The sequence below is a fragment of the Sycon ciliatum genome, chromosome 4 (assembly GCF_964019385.1).
Source record: "Sycon ciliatum chromosome 4, ocSycCili1.1, whole genome shotgun sequence".
Taxonomy (NCBI): domain Eukaryota; kingdom Metazoa; phylum Porifera; class Calcarea; order Leucosolenida; family Sycettidae; genus Sycon; species Sycon ciliatum.
Genome location: NC_088646.1, coordinates 9,869,638 through 9,887,387, shown reverse-complemented (window position 1 = coordinate 9,887,387; position 17,750 = coordinate 9,869,638). Strand labels below are relative to the sequence as shown.

At 46.4% G+C, this 17,750-nt stretch overlaps 1 protein-coding gene across 1 annotated transcript; it reads left to right on the top strand.

The window, feature by feature from the left end:
• Positions 1-26: 26 nt before the first annotated feature.
• On the top strand, positions 27-16,976 carry LOC135814377 (recQ-mediated genome instability protein 1-like). Its single transcript, XM_065327486.1, has 11 exons — positions 27-321; positions 1,937-2,077; positions 2,533-2,640; positions 3,878-4,006; positions 4,627-4,760; positions 5,569-6,560; positions 7,639-7,718; positions 12,760-12,867; positions 15,161-15,202; positions 15,730-15,789; positions 16,369-16,976. The coding sequence occupies exons 1-11, from the start codon at positions 205-207 to the stop codon at positions 16,531-16,533; spliced, it is 2,076 nt and encodes a 691-aa protein (XP_065183558.1). The 5' UTR covers positions 27-204; the 3' UTR covers positions 16,534-16,976.
• The last annotated feature ends 774 nt before the right edge of the window (positions 16,977-17,750 follow it).

Sequence of the window (17,750 nt, the reverse complement as noted above, 5' to 3'; positions counted from 1 at the left end):
AAAATTCCAAAAAGACATGTGGCCTGTATCTGTGGATTTCCATCACAACAACAAGTAGATTCTACTCTTGCTGCGCTTGACAATAATTTCGATATGCTGTGCTGGGAGTCGTGAATTGAGTCGACTCCCGACACCTTGCTGTATTCAACTACGGACTCAGTACATGGAGCTCACGGCGTGCATGTGGTAGAGTTCTTTGGAGCCATGGCTCATCTAAACGACGCTGTAAAATCCTACTTGAGATCGTCACAGAAGTTTTGTTTTCACGATCAGTGGCTGGAGGACTGTATCGACTGGGCCAAAGAAAGTTTTGGCGAGCAGGTGAGTGTCTACAGTTATCAGCCTCACTTTACCTACTTGTATTAGTTCGTCGTCATCACCTCTAGATCAATGATAAACCCAGCAGTGGATGAAATGGTGCACCAAAGGAAATCACAGTCTTGTTTGAACGGTCCTGTCCCTAGTTATGATAACATTTCCTCAACGTGTACATCATGATGTACAAGCCTAGCATGCACACTATGAGTTGTTTCTGGTATTTACGCTTTACGTATTGTTGTATCGTGAATTTTTTTCAGTTCTTATTAAAACAACTATTAATTATTTTGGTACAAAATTAATGGTGTTGGTTATGTCTGTCGACATGTCATGCTAAACTTAGACTTGAGGTCAAATGCCGCCAATTCCAACAAATCCGGCACTCGGGTTCGGCTGCCCAGGGCCATGCAGCATACCAGACTTTTAACTAGCTTTTCAGAATGGCGATATTTCAGAGCGGTTCCTGGCTAACTTGAAGCCACTAAGTTGATTATAACCAACCCCAGCTCGATACGGTGGGCATTCTCGAATTATGGCGAGTTGAGGACAGAGTCTGTGACACATTGCACACAGGTACTACTTGCAGAATTATGCACACAGTGTCTCCACACATGCTTGCACTGTTTGTAGTGTTGCATGTCAAGCATTTCCACTCCAGTGTACCGCCACGTATATCCTCCCCCCCCCCCCCCACACACACACCTGCTCAGCGTGTGTGATGCACATGTTCATTAACATCTCTCTAATGTATAAGGTCACCTATATGCTAGCCCATGCCATGGAGTTCTTCAATACCGTATTTCCCCGTAAGCTAGTACGTACTAACTTTCGAACTTAGCAGCCACATGAGTACTAATTTTCGGGGGTGGTACTATCTTTCGGGGAGTATTTTTTTATCGGGGGTAAATGACACGCAGTGGGAAGCCTGCGCAACTCTAGTGTCCGTGCATATGATGTACATGTATGTACTGCACGGTGTCTGTACATGTAGGACGGGTACGAACTTACTATCTTTCGGGGGGAACTGTCTTTCGGGGTGATAACCTCGGCAGTGGAAAGTGTATTTATTATAGGGGGGTACTAAGTCATTGGGGAGAACTTACTTACGGGGAAATACGGTATGGTGTGTGGAATACAAGGTGCGGTGTGCAAGCACTGAAGACTTTCCATGCAGCGTATTGAACACACTTCATACTTTAAAAAAAAGGTTTTTTGGTGGTGCCATATGCGGTGTTTTGGTTGACCATAGCCAGCATTTATTAGAGCCCTCTTCCTTCCAGTACATGTACTCTTGTTCCACAATTGTAGCAGCAGCAGTCACATACATGTAGTTATGATAGGTGCATGGCCGGCTTGTGTAGTGCGGCGCTTAGTGCACGTGTACATGATGTCCTTGTCCAAACAAACAAACACAACAAATGATCAGTGCTTGGCGACGTCCTGTGTGAAACAATGTCCTCCCAGGCAAGGGTATCATTGTGTTCTAGTTCTCTCAATGCCGTACACTGCAGTCATTGTGCGTGTGTCTAGAATCTAGATAGCTTGTATTATCTGTACTTGACGTAGTGATGCTTATGAAGTTATGCATGACGTGCTCTTCCATTGATGCTTACTGCAGGCTTCATCTGCTCGGGGACTGCAGGACTTAGTGCGTGAGCAGTGGTTGTTGGGTGACCTGCGCGACATCTCACCAGGCTGCCTGCCAGCATGGCTGCCCCAGTCTCAAGTCGGTGTGTTGTCAGGAACATATGCACTTCAGGTGAGCGTGTATGGGGCTTGTGTGAACACTGCACGTAGAGTGTAAGCAGTTTAGCACTTCAGGTAAGCCTGTATGGGGTTTGTGTGAACGCTGCATGTAGAATGTTAGCAGTTCAGTTGCTAATAGATGGTGGGATAATTCACACTTTACGCTTTATTGCTGATGTTTCCATCTTGACTTCATGGTGTTTGGCAGTGGAGGTCTTTGAATCTGTCAGCCAAACATAGTACCTATGGTGTCTATGCCTCTTCTGCTGCTGCTGCTGTCGCTGCTGCTGGTGCAATTTTGAGCCTTATGTTGGTGACAGAATGAGGCGTGACATCTGCCACACTGCAGGATATATTTCCCGTCACGTTGGTACAGAGCACACATTTGATTCTGCCAGTCTGACAGACCTTCTCTCCAGACACTGCTGGGTAATAAATTCTCTTGTTTTCGTATGATTCCCTGTGCAGGTGAATCAGGCAGTTGATGTTGGTGCATCGGCATACTCTCAGCTGGAGAAGTTGAAAGGCAAGGAGATCATTGAGGAAGAGCAAAATGATAATAAGCCATCAAAGAAGGTATGTTCCTTGTTTTGGCGGAGTTCGCACATTTGCATTGTAACCTGCCCGTGTTGAGAAATACGACTAGCTTTGGAAGTTTCGCTTATGCCTGGCCCTCAGCATGCCTGATTTGTACCCAGTACTGGTGACAAATGCAGAGTTTGTAAATTCCTACAAGTGTTCATTTTTGTTATGCATTGGGCACAGGGTACTTTTTTGAACTGACACTCTTTCTCCAGAGTCACATGCATCCTTGTGTTTTCCTCAATACTAGCCATTTCCGTTGTTACCGGTCATCTCAAATTACTTCGTTCCCGGGCGAACCATTTTTTTCCAAGTTTGTTGAAGGTTCCAACTCACCCAACAATCTATCGTAGCATTGGGCACCGAAGAAACTCCAGGCTAGAAGGTCACCAAATCTAAAAGAACGTGCCAGACTGGAAGCAAGGATTTAGGAGCACCAGTGTGTGTTGTTCATGTAACACTGCGTGCACAGTGTACCTGCACTATGTGAATGAACTGCGCAGAATAAGAACGAAGACGTTTGAATCAAATCTCGAAAAAATAAGAACATCACTAGCCTGAAGCGGAGACCCCCTCCCGTTCTTCCGCACCCAATGTTGCTGTATATAGTTCAGGGGTGCTGTGCAGTTTACCAAATGAGTTCTTACATCTGTAGTGTTTGCCACACTGTGTTTGATTTCGTACCCATGTTCTGCCTATAACTGCCGGTATTATGTTTGCATGTGTTTGCTTTGGTTCCTTATCATGCTGTGGTGCATGCGGTGTGCTTCTTTGTCTAAAGCTGTGTTCACAACTGGCGCGTGGACGCGGTACGCTTGCGGTTCATGCGCCCCCAAACGCGCGCTCAGCCTTTCACAAAAAACAGCAATACGAGTCATATTTAGCGCGTGCGACACCTTCGAGTACTAATTTTTTGACCCCGCCAGTCAAAGTGACTGGCATGTACGCTGATACGCGCCTGATACGCGCTGAAAATTCCAACATGTTGGAAGTTCCATTTCGGCGCGTTTCCGTACGCATGGCGCCCCAAAAGCCAGCAAAAATATGCACAAACGCGTGGTTTCACGCGTACACGCGCCAGTTGTGAACACAGCTTTAGTGTTGGACTCTTTAGAAGGGAATTGGCAAACATGAGAATATCTTCCGACAGTCCTTTTAGTGACTGCTTTACTGCCAACATTTTCTTTACTGTTTTAAAAGTTTTCGACTTAACTTTTTCTTGCTGTTCCAGGGCTGGGAAGAGAAGCCGAAAGCCAGTCGACTGTTGATGCTGGAGCTGACTGATGGTATTCACACCGTGCGAGGTATGGAGCACCATCCGATCCCTTGTCTTTCCACAGCCATATCACCGGGATGCAAGGTATTGCCGTACGCACTCAGTCCACTGGCTGAGTTCTTTGACCATCTGATCATGTTGAAATCTTTCAGTTACAGTTCAAATGCCACTATAATACTACGGCTTGAAAGTGGTGACATCAGAAGTCAACGAAAGTCATTATTTTAATAATGACTTCTAGGTCAGATTGGATCCACTCTGACGATAGCGAAGTACAACATCTGGTTGGTAGGCCCCTCTTGTCACATTGTGGTGTGATTTTCTGTATGAGTATTAGATCCCCAGCCAGCTGGACCCAGTCCAGTCAGCATCGGCGGATGTATCACCCTACAGTGAAGGAAACTATCCAGACGTGTATAGATCCTTGCAAGAACTGGGTCCAAGTGGACCACCAAAAGTCGGCATTTGTAGTGACCCCTGACTCCGGCCCGGCTGTGACGTACCGTTTTCAAGCTCTATGTGATCTATGATTTTGCTGATAATCATAGCACATGGTTTCCATTTTTTCATAAGCATGTTTCTGTGTTCGAAGCTTTTGATAGCAGAATACGTAATTCCATAGACTGATCGGCATTGGCAGATTTGATTGCAGGCGGAAAGCCATTGTATGGCGTTTTCGTTTGTTTGCTGATGTGTCTGACCAGATCAGTATCTCGGGTACCGTACGTGTTCGCCAGGGCACCTTACTGCTACAGGGCAGCAACGTGTCCGTTCTCGGTGGACAGGTGGACGGCTTGGAGGAAGAGAGGGAGCAGAAGCGGGTCTTGGCTGGCATACTGTGAGTTGCCATGTCTTTAATATGAAAAAAACATGTATAGAATTGCAAACAGGTCATTGGTTGTCCTCATTCCTACTACAGTAGAACGTATCAAGAGTACATACCGTAAAGTCTTGTGTAAAAGCCGCGGCTTCTATGACTTTCTTGGTGAAAATTTGCAGGCTTCTATATGAGACAGGCTTCTATACAAGACGGGTATTTCTATGTATGTCAACACTAAAACCAGGCTTATATACTCTTGGTTTTGTATGGAGACGGGCCATGTCTTGCCCTGTAGTATGCCCCATAGCACGCAGTGTTGAGTTGAGACGGGCCATGTCTTGCCCTGTAGTATGCCCCATAGCACGCAGTGTTGAGTTGAGACGGGCCATGTCTTGCCCTGTAGTATGCCTCATAGCACGCAGTGTTGACTTGTGTAGAAAGAGTACATGTACCCTGTCTCTGAAGATCGGTAGTCAATGCGCTAAGCCCGGATCATCATGGCGGATGGTCGCTGAATTCGGTCTTTACTGCATATTAAATGTGCATGTAGTGAGGTACATTTTTAAAAGAGTTGTGTTCCCGACCTTATCCTAACTTACTCATGTGCTTGTTTGGAGATGAATATAGTCATGTAGACTGTCTCCTGGTGAAAATTAGTTGTAAGAAGAAGCTGCAAGGTGTATTGGCTGCTTGTAAGTTTGTTGACGAACTGTAGAGAGCATTTTGCGATTTGTACATGCACTCAGGCAATATTCCGCTTCTCTTTTGTTTCACTTTAGCGATGTGTGATGTTCATGTCTTTGCTTCTTGCTTTGCCTAATTTTAGAGGGTTAGATCCTGCACAACAGCAGCAGCAGCAACAGCAAAATGCAAGCAATGCCTTGCAACGCCAGGGTGCAGCGTCGAGTAGCACTGCACAGTCATCTACCGCCCAGCCCAGCCACGGCATCGGCCAGTCGGCGACGAATCAATCATCCACGCGTGGAAGCGGGGTTGGCGATGAGGACATTGATGCCGAGGATATGGAAGTACTGGAGCAACAGATTGCCGAAGAGCTTGATCAGATCACAGCCCGTGGCAGTAGCAGTAGCAGTGCCCGTGATCACGATACTTCCAGAGCAGTCACAGCCAGGGCATCTAGCCATGGACCCAGCACGTCGGGTGCCGCTAGAAATAGTACTGCTTTGGACAGGCAAGGCGCCCGCTCTGTTGGTCAGTCGACCGCTTCAGCGCCTTTGCCACTTGCCGACCGTTTGAGACATCCGAAAGCTGCTGTGGTTTCCAGTGCACAAAGTACTATTAGCAGCAGTAGCAACAGTAGACGCACAGCGTATAACCATGATACTGCGGTGGCATCATTGGACGATGAAGAAGCAGAGCTTGCTCTTGCAATGGCTGCTGAAGCTGACTTTGCCGCCAACCAGCCATCGCCACAACGAGCACTCTCTTCCACAACTCGATCACGGCTCACGGCAACAGCAGCGGGGGTGAAGCGAGAGTCACCGGCCTCTCACCAACAGAGGAAGGCAGTAAGTGCAAGTGCAAGCACAACACTGGGTCAATCGCCCTGGGCTACACCAGAGTCAAGCAGTGTATCTCGAAAGGTACCCTCGCCTATCACAAGTAAAGTAGTCAAGACAGAGGCACTGGCTTCATCGTTATCGTCATCGTCTACAGGGGCGAGCAAACACACGACCACGCCGTCAAGGCCCTCAACTGCTCTCAGTACTTCAAGCTCTGGCCTGAAGCGTTTCTCTAAATCAGGCATGTCTACTAGCACTCCGGCAGCTAAACGACCCTGCACCAGTGTTTCTCCAAGTGAGTTTTGTAATGGGTTGTCATATGTTCTGGCTTTGCATGTTAGTTAACGTTAGAACCAGTGACTGCCTTATTGGCCAATCTCACTTCAATCTCCTTGGATAATAATTAATAAAAGAGGGAGAGCAGATTTATGATTTCATAAGGTTAATGGAATTGAAAAAGAAGATGGTTGTCTTAGTTGGAGCGAAATGTCGCGAATGCAGCCAGCAAATGTTGGCGTGAGTGCTGTCTTTTCAGTTTTCACGCCTTGAAATTAATTGAGTAGCACAGTGCTGTGCTTCCCAGGTAAGACTCAGAATACACTACAAACGTACTGGTAATTTTTTTATAAAGTTTTTTAGAAGCCTCTTTTGCGGGCAAAAATTAACACAATGGATTAAAAATGCATATACATACAAGTACACTGGAGAAGAAATCAGGAAAATGCATGTAATCGTATGCAGTCGTACATGCAGGAGTAACATGAACTCCAGTACATCTACATGACTGGCTGTGCTGGTGTAGTGTCTTCACAGTGTGCTGCGCTGTCCTCACTGATGTGAAGAGCTGGACACGGCCGTAGACTACTATATGTAGTACTCATAGGGACATAGATGCACTGGTGTTTACGGACCCCAGCACTGCCATGTACATGTGCAGTCTGTACTCTGGTACGCACACTGCTCGTGTGAGTGAGATAGTGGTTCCCAGTGAGCCAATGCCGCAATAAATTCCCAATGCTTGCTCATACAGTCCAAAGATACGCTAGCCTGGAAAGAGGGCAGTGTTGCATCTACATGTATACTGCTGCCGTTGCACGTTCACTAAGTATACGTTTACTGGCTCCCGGGCATCCAGGCATCCATGAACCAACCCTCAACCCTGTTTACATTTCCGGTTCTGGTTGAAACTTTTGCTAGCGTCCTTTCACTCTGTCTTTCTCTCTTGTCTGCATTGTGCTCACTCTGGTTGAGTTTCTCATGATGTTTTCGACCGTTTTCTGCCATTGTGTGTGTGTGTGTGTGTGTGTGTGTGTGTGTGTGTGTGTGTGTGTGTGTGTGTGTGTGTGTGTGTGTGTGTACTGTCCTCTGTTCAGTGGACGAACATCCGTTCATCTACCTGAAAACGATCAATGACAACTTGCCAATGTTTGCCAACAAGTCAGTTTGGGTCAAGGTACGGTATTTACTCTTACCGTTCCTTCTGGCGCGAGCATGTTTGAGCACCTTCAGTACTTTAGTTTATTGCAATATGAGAGACTGAGAATGAGATTGTGCCTTTATGCACTATCAACTGTTCACTTGACCATTGTAGTATAAGCCACACTGACTTGTTTGGTGAATTAGAAGTGTTTAAAGTGCGGCTTATACTCCGGATAATACGGTAAATCGTACAACATTTGGGTATATTCCTCTTCTAATAATAATAATGGGGGAAGAGTGTGTTGCTCCCTACATGGGAGCTCGCGTTTTTTTTTAACAATAATAATAATACATACAGCTCGCATCTTCCCTGAACCTGTTAGACAGGACCAGGGTCGACGCATCTGTCAACAGTGTCAAGCCAAGTTGGTCTATCTCCTGCAGCTTGGAGAGCGCTCTCCACGGAGAGATCCGCTGCCTTCAGGTCGTGCCGAATCGTATCTATCCACCGCAATGGTGGATGGCCACGGTTTTTTTTATGTCGTTTGTGTTGATGGATAGCTCCAGTGCTTGGAATGAGGCGGATTCTGGACCCTCTCGCACCACATGGCCAAACCACAGCAGCCTGCGTCGCCGGCATATGGATCTGGAGATTGTTTTGTTTCTGTGTATAAGTTGTTATTGGTGATGCGTTGCGGGTGGACAAATCTGCAGTAGTACGCGTAGCTTCCTCCGTTGCCATTTGTCCAGTTTGTCGTTCAACAATTTGGACATAGTCCAAAATCCGCAATTGTACAGAAGGATTGGCATTATGAGGCAGTTTAACATACACAGTCGGGATTGAAAAGAATGGCGTCTCCAGGAAATCGAACCGAACGCCCTGTTTGCTTTTGAAATTCTCATGTCCACGTCTTCTGCAGAGCCCAATAGGGAACCCAGGAGTTTGATTGATCTCCATTCGTTGCTGTTTCTCGTTACATCAACATATTCAGTTTTCTGTGTATTGAGCTTGAGATTGAGATTGTCTTCGTTAAATATAGGTTCACACTCAGCATAAAGAGCCTTCGCCTCATCGTCATTTCGGTTATGCAAAGTAGTATCGTCAGCGTACTGCGTTGTCGACGCAGGCATTGGTGAGCGAATTGTGCATCTTTCCCTGATTTGTGTATTGTGCCTTCTGCATATGTTATGAACATGATTGGGGACATCGGGTCTCCCTGGACCACTCCGATGTTAGTTGGGAACGGTGGACTCCGGGAGCCACTCAGCTTGATCCTGGCTGTCGTGTTGGAAAGTAGAGACTTGATAGTTGTTGTGCTGATATCTGCTTCCTCTAACCTGTCAAGTACTGTGGTGCGAATTATAGTGTCAAAAGCACCAGAGAAATAGACCCTGTTAATTGGATTTTAGCCATCCTATCCTGGATCCATCTTCACATCACATCGAATGCACAGGAGATCACCTCGCACCTGCATTAGGCCATAAAGTCCTTGAGGAGTACCTTCAAGGGCGCCATGTCCTCAGCAATAACTGCAGCGCTCTTGTAGTAGCGATTGGAGACTTCCTTGGCTTCCAGGGCTGGGCTTCTCTCCTTCATGATAGTGCTTGTAGCTGGTGCGTCTTTCAAGGCAGTGACCACGGTGGGCTTCAAAGCAGCGTGGACATGGTTGCCATTGAATGCACCACCACGGTACATGTATACTAGTGTATACCCAACGCTTGATGCAGAGCTTCTGCAGAACGGGATCCAAGGAGCTCTTCACTGGACCATGCAACTCCTTGCCAATGACTTTCTGAACTTGAGATTTGAGTTTCTCCTGTTCTGTCGCAAGTTCCTCATGTTGGTTAGTCACGTATGTCAGTCCAGATTGCAACGGGTGTGCCATATGCTGCCATTGGGCACCGTCCGCACCTTGCTGCTGTGTCCAGAACACAGTTAGCTTCAGCTGATGCTCTAGTACTGTAGAGCTGGAACAACAGCATCAGCAGCCAGTACAGGCAAGCGGGTTGGCTGAATGGCATTAGTTTAGAAAGGTTCTTTGCTTGGCTCACTTTCGATCCCTCATCTATGAAGCATTGGTGCTAGCGTTTGAAGTGACCTGGGTACTTTGCCCTCCTCTGGCTGACAGCTAGGACTCTCTTCCATTGACTTTTTCAAGCAATGGCAATGTAGGCATGGCCTTCCACCACTTGGCTCTGACAAGCCGTAATTGTTACACTGGAACTCGTTATCCCCAAAGAGAAAGGCGCGCAGGTGCTTATACTGCCAGGCCGTGCCGATTTGCTCTTTGTACATGTCTAGCACTGCGCGGAGATTGCCGGCAGTATCCTTCTCATTCAAAATGCATGATGGGAACAGTGTTCTTGCCAGTGTTTGAGTACAGGATGTAGGCGATATGTGCACAACATTATACCGATGTACCTCTTGCAGTTGCCGCTGATTGTAATCTGCAATTCATGTAGTGCAATCAGGATATATAAATGATGCTGGTTGATACGAATGATAGATCCTTAGCTGGAAGCTGAGCTTAAATGTGCCACCGCCATGGTCACCGCCGACTTTTATCCATACGTCTGCCTCAGGTATACCGTTGCTCCCTATGAGGCTGTCTGCGTTATTTAGTTTGTCAAGAAAGAATGTGAGCACACTGAGATCAGGCAGATACACAATGGCAGCCATGACAAGGTCTCCATTTCGCTACATCATTGAAATGTGTTTCATGTTGTACTGTGGAACTTGTGTGGCTGTGAATGATCTCATCATTCTTCAGCCGGCTCGACAACCATAGACTTTCGTCATATGTGGAGCAGTTGGAATTTGCTGTACAATAGCTGAAGGTCAGCCTTGATGCGCAGAGCTATTTTGTCTTTGAATGATGCAGACTTATTTCTCTCAGCAAGCTCTCTTGCTCAGCTGATGAACAACACGTTATACCTGCGGCTTCCTGGGCTCACCGACCTGTCTCTCCACCGCAGATAGCCCGGCCCGCTGTGTCTATCTCCATGACCGCCACCATACTGTTGACCCTGATGCAGCATTGGATGAAATGCTGGTGATGGCGAATCTTTGGTATACTTCAGTCCTGGGATCTACTTCTGTAGCTGGTCTTGACTTCCAGCTAACCTTCGTGGATTTGCTTGTGGCCATCGCACCAATAAGCCGATCAGCGATGTCACTTCTTTTCTTTGATGGCGAGACATACAGGACGTCACCGGCCAGTGACGATGTGCTTATTGCTGGAGTGTGTGTTGTCGGAGTTGCAGGCTTGAATGGGCAGTCACCCGCGTGCTGTTGAAGGCTGCACGGTAGCACAGTGACAGGGTTTCCTACGAGGTGGTCCATGGTTATCGCAGTGTACAATGAAATCTTGCACGAACACACAGGCTATGCTGTTTGGCTGCAGTAACTCCGGCGCTAGCATGTGCGCATTGCATTTTGGGCAGGTAGCTTTCTGCTCCAGCCATTTGCGGATGCATGCACAGCAGAGCTTTGTCTCACAGCAAGCTGGAAACACTGCTCTCTCGACCTCATTGTGCCATAGTGGGCACTGTGCGTGTGCTGTTACAGTCGACCAACCCTTATAACGATATTTGCATCAGACCAAGAAATATTGTTATAAGGGTAACTGGTTCATTTCATACACATACGTCATAATGTATGGATTTTGTTTATTTTTTACACTCTTTAATATAGCATAAAAAACTGACGTACATGCCCATTATGTACACAGCAAGGTGCCCACTGGTGCCCCCATTGCATTTCGTCATGTCCCAGCGACTTATCAAGTGAAGTTTGCCCTACCTTGATGGTGGGCTCTACATATCCCTTGCTAGATATTGTTATAAAATGGAAAATGTCGATTGGTCAGCCCATTTTATATCGTTATATGGGTAATAATATCGTTATAGCAATATTGTTATAGTAAGGCATTGTATACACGAGTCAATGGAGTGATTTGGTTTGCCAGAAAAATATCGTTATAAGGGTAATATCGTTATAGAGGTTATCGTTACAAGGGTAGGTTGACTGTACGTTCCTATCCATGAGCTGTTCTAGCTGTAGTTGTTGACCAGCTTGGTATGCGGGTGTGGCATGCTGCTGAACATCAGACTCGATTCTGTTTATGCCGCTCACTGGTGTGGTGGAGCAAGGGTTCTGTTGGTGCTGCTGCTCTCAATGATGCGGTGTGCAAGTGTGTGTGCTTGCACACGATGGGGCTTTCTCCGATGGCACAAGAGTGTCTTGCATTTGTGCTTAACGTTTTAGATTCGTACCACGCTTGGAGGCTTGCGAATTGAAGAGTTGAACTGTGTGGTTCCCCTGTCTTTGAGCGGCCCACATCCACCTCCAGAGAATGTGAGGCCCTCAGTAGGAGCACTGAGATCCACGACCGATTTGCATGCGTAACGAACATGTTCACCCAAAGCCGGGGGAATTTTCCTTAGATGATGGTGAGGCCTTGAAAATGAATGTTGGTCCACCAACAAATTGCACATGCATCGACCAAGGAAACCGTACTCAGCACATGGAAACTCGGCTCCCAAGGCCAATCCAAGGTCAAAACTCTGTAGAATGGCCAGGCTACCCCATTGGTTTCCGTTTGCCTTTGCCATTTCACATGGGAGTCTAATGAAATTACCAACATAGGACGACGAGGCCATGCCGTGCAAAAAATAATAAAAGTGATTTAAATCTGGACGCCATATTTATTGTACGAAGTAGTGGTTGCGACTTCGGCGATGATTTGTAAGAAAGGGTTTGCTCCCCACACCGGAGCTCGCGCTATTCCGCCGACTTTACTTGACACTTGACTGACTCACGACTGCCATCCAGAGCACACGAGAAGTCCATCGAACCTTCGACTCGGCAAACCTGCAAGAAAGCACCACTCCCTGCTCAATACACAGTGTTTCGGGGAATTCGTCAAGTGTCAAGTAAAGTCGGCGGAATAGCGCGAGCTCCGGTGTGGGGAGCAAACCCTTTCTTCCATATTTATTGAATGCATGATGGATGCATGTAGCAACCGTGTGTGTGTGCGTGTGTGCGCGTGCATGTGCGTGTTCTTGATGCGCAGGCGTTTCTGGGGACACTGACATCGAAGCTACGCAATACGGATGGCTGGTGTGTGCGTGCCATTCTCAACGATGGCTCCTCCACGATGGAGGTAGAGTTTGGCAACGAGGTAAGCACTTCTGCTTTATTACTGTGCTGATGGATGGCAATGTATTTTCCTTGTGTTTTCCTCTTCTCGAGGTATCTATGGGTTGACGGTATGGTTAATTGTTTCCTTTGGTTTTCTTCACCTTGTGGTGTGGTGATTGTGTAGCATCATTGCGATGAAAACGCTAGCGTTAGGGAGGTTTCGCTCTACGGAATTACAGTGCGTATCAGTTATAGCGTGGTCGTGTAACAGAATTATACTGCCTACAAGAATGAACTCTCATGTTTTCATATTCATAACCATCGGTTTCAAGTGCACATTTATTCTTACAAACAATTTTATCGTATAGTAGAATATATCGGTCCTAAGAATGGACTTTGTGTAGCGAAACATGCCTGATTAGTACAAAGTGTATCGCCTGTAGTAACAATATCTGCCCGGTACTGTATCATACAGTTCTGATGTGACTCTCGTTGCCTCGTAGCGCTGCAGGTTCAACTGTTGTGGTCATGTAAGTCATGTTGCATAGCCACATGGTAGTCTAAGCCTGACCAGCCGCATGCACAGCAGCAGTCTGTTGCATGTACGATGATCGTCCCACCTCTGCACACATGCATATGATATGTGACACTTGAATATCGTGTGTAAGAAATATCGGAAATAAGAATAGAAAGTCGTTTTTAAAAACCCACGCTATAACCGATACCTGCTGTACGTATGAAAATAACGTAGGAACTGCACGTAATTTTCATACGTAAAAATCAGCGCTGTTGGGTTTTGCTGTACGTGATTTCTCCACGACTGCTAAGCATGCCTTGTTGCTTTGGAGACGCGTTGGCTGCATGGGCCCAGCGCATGCACCACGAACCAAAACCGCGTTTTCCATTTTGTTTTCCACGTGGTGTGTACCTAACGTCCTTGTGTTCCGTGCGGCTTGAACGTTGCCATGGATAAATCCGGAAAGTGCGAATAATATTTCAAAAGGTCCTACGAAATCTGTAGAGGGATTTACTTATAAAAGTTGCCCTCACTACCCGGCGCGTACGATCTACGGATTTTCATATGTAATTACGTTGAGCGAAACCCTCCCTATTGGCGTGTTGGGAGCCAATGGTACTGTCTACATAGCAGCAGCCTTCACGCACATGTGGTTTGATGTGTGAAAACAAGATGTCCTTGTCGGAGACCTGGGGTGCGTTTGGTTGGTACGATCTAGAACAGGATCGAACAGCTGGTGCACATGGAGCAGCCTCATGCCAACCAAACGGTACTCCAGAAACAGAGCACATTTTTGTGGAAAAATGTGCCAAACTTGGTGCATCCTTCAAAAATGTGTATGGTCACCATGGTCACTTTGTACGGTACAACGAGTCTAACCCAAAAGCGTATGCACGTGATCATTTGGGACCAAAATCGATGTTCCCGCCAGGTTTCACTGTGAAAAAGTGAAACTGCTCGGTCTGCTCCGGCCTCGAGGCCGGAGCAAGCAGAACATGTTCTGGCCGACCCAGAACAGGTGCAGTCCCAACCAAACGCGCTGTTCTGGTGAATCCTGTTCTAGTTCGTACCAACCAAACGCGCCCCTGGTCGAGTCATTCACGCGGTACAAGTGCAATTGCTGCTAGTTGGATTTTAGTTTCACATGTACATGTACTTGCTTCAGACGTACGCATACCGTATTTCCGCAAATAAAAGACCGTCCTCGTATACAACACCTTCCATCGAATACAAGGCCGGGGCAGGGGCGATTGAAAAAAATACAAGACCGTCTCCGATTAGAAGACCGGGCCTACTAAATGAGTCTAGAAGACCGTGCTCAAACTGTGCATAAAAAATGGAAGAACGGGGGTAAAACTGTGTGGCAAAAAAATAGAAGACCGGGGTCAAGCTGGGTTGAAAGAATAAAAGACCGTCCTCAATTATAAGGCGGGGGTAGGACGAGTTCGAAAAAATAGTAGACCGGCCTACTATTTGCGGAAATACGGTACTTATTTTCTAAAAGCGGTATAAATGTCGATGGGACACTTTAGTACCATAGCTATTATCTCTCTCCCATTCTTCACCTATATAGCTCGAATTGTGGTGCTACTAGATAGTGCAAGTGCTGTTTCCGAAGCTGGTTTGTAAATACAAACCAGTTTTGAACCGGTTCAGCCAGGTAGCAAAGTTATGTGCATGTACTTCGAAGTAGAGCGAGATGACTCTCTTTACTTGGCTTTTATTGTAGTGATATTTATGGTTTGGAGCAACTATCATCACGCCTGTCATGTGTTGCTTTTTTTTGCTGCCTATTTTACACTTTACCTGTGTGCAGATCTTAGTCAAGCTCATTGGCTTCACCACCGTGGAACAAAAGGTTAGTGTCCGCTGTGCACCTCCACTAGCATACAGTTCTGTCGGGTGCCAAAGAACGGAGTGCCGAAGAACGAACAGGCTAGGATTTCACCAAGCACAGCATACTGATAAGCACAGCATACGGATGTATGAGGCATGGGAAACAGTTATACCGTAACCCATTTTTCCACTTTCCAAAATTGTCTTGCCATGCAAAATGCAGCGTACGGGGCAGTCTCCCGACTTCACCCCTGACAAATGTTCCTTTATGACTATCGACTGTATTTTCGTTGAATTGCATGAAAAAGCACAAAAATCGACAAATGAGGAGGGGGGGGGGGGGCACTTTTTCACAGGGAGGTGTGGGGGGGGGGGGGGCTCACATGATCAGAGTAGGCTCACAGTGCCCTGTGTCCAGCTGACTCGGGACGCTGGATTTCTTCAAGCAGTTGTAGTATAATATAATATGTATAATAACAGCAGCACTGTACGTGTTTCTGGTCTGTAGCTGTATCTGTGATCTGTTGCTGTGTCCACCACCCCACACAGGCTCTGTATGCCCAAGCCAAGCAGATGAAAAGCCCAGCCATCAAGTCCAGAGTACTAGAGGTCAGTAACTAGAGAAGAGATGGGGGGGGGGGGGGAGAGAATCTATTTGAATGCGTTACGTTTTCAAGAAAAATGCTACTTGTGAAATTCTCCCTTCGTCAGCAGTACAAAGGCAGTGGACAACAAGGGTGAATACCGTATATTCTCTATTATAAGCGCCGTGCTTATATTTTTTCAACACCCCTTTACCCCGCGCTTATATTGGAGACTGCGCTTATATTTTTTCAACCAATACATCCATACAAAGCAAGAAGAAATACATGCTAGATATTATGCATGCCGCATTGATTTCCACCAGGACCGTGCTAATAATAGAGACTGTGCTTATAATGTTTCGAAAGGTGCTCACAGTGTGCTAGTATTAGAGACTGTGCTAGTAATGGAGACCTGTGCTTATACATGTAATAGAGAATATACGGTATGTATAAAGATTACTGGCATAACTTATTGTTTCCCTGAACCAACTGGATTTTACAAATTAAGTTGTTTTGTTGGTTATCCGGCATCCCTGGACAACTCGTACTACACTGTCACATGACCTGTGTGTCGTCTCACCTGCTCCCTCAACCTTGTTCGCAGGGCATTCAGCGGTGTCAGAGAGTGCTGGCATCACTCTCTTGTTTCCTGGAGATCAGCATTGCACTTGAGCGAGAATACCCACTCGTGACGCAGATGAGAGAGGCCAGTAGTCGGGATGCTGAAATACTTCTGGACAACATTCGTGCACGCTTACCAAACATGTAGTGCATAATAGTCCGTTGTTTGTTCTTTTAGTCATATTCTGCTTTATCACAATTTCCCACCGTTTCACAAAAAAACAGACCAACCATGTATGGAAGAGCAGTACATATTTACTCCACGCACCATTTTATTTCTGCCCGTCCCTTTCCCCGCATCTTAGTGCCACCCATGGAGTCCGCAAATGCAAGATTCTTACCAAGGAGATATGTTTGATATCTTTTAAACTCACGATGGCCTGTGGCCAATAAGATAAATGTTGTTGCTGTTTGTTGTTGTTGCTGTTTGTTGTTGTTGCTGTTTGTTGTTGTTGCTGTTTGTTGTTGTTGCTGTTTGTTGTTGTTTGCTGTTGTTGTTGCTGTATTCTTACTTACTCTTCTCAGCAGGCCTAAGAAGTGGTGGCACTCCTTAGACCGAAATATATCCTTAACATTATGTTCGAATATTTTTATGAGTGTGCTACTGTTATTAGGATGTGGGGTGAGACTTTTTACGCGTGGTGAACGGTCAACTGGGTACTCACAGCTCGAGGTGAGGATAACAAGAATGCAGTTTACAGGGTTATGGGTCCGATTGGTTGAGAGACTCGCCTCCTCTCCCCCGACTCACTTGTGGGGTCTGCATTCGACACTAAGTCTAAGGTGAACAGGCACAGTGGCGGCCTGCGGATGCGAAGGCTGTAAGTTTGTGTGTTTCTGAACATTCAAACCAACGTGGATCCCGCAAATATTATTCAGTATGTGGGGTTAGCAATGTGTGGGTGACACGATTGTGGATCTGCTCAGGTTGGGGCTGGGGTGCCGTGAGGTTGTCTCTGCTTTCACCTGCGGGCCTAGTTAGAACACAACAAATTGATGAGGTTATTCTCTCCCCACAGAATAACGCCGACGAAATCCTATTATGCGCATAATCGTGTGGGCGAAAACAGGCCAATATGCGGGATTATGCGGCAAATATGCGTTATAAATTATACTTAAGTACGGTCACCAGCTGGTCATTTTGCACGAGTTATCTATCGTTGGTACACATTTAGCGTACAATTTCATGCATGTGTACAACTTTGTCGTACAAACTCATGGGCGTGTACGACTTTGTAGTACATTTGCAACATCACTGTTTTCTTGTACATTCCCATGGATAACGTGGGTTTTATGCAAAATTTCTCAAAAACGTGGATGAAAGCCAACAACGCGGAAAATTGTGCGTCCGCGGAATCGCTGCAT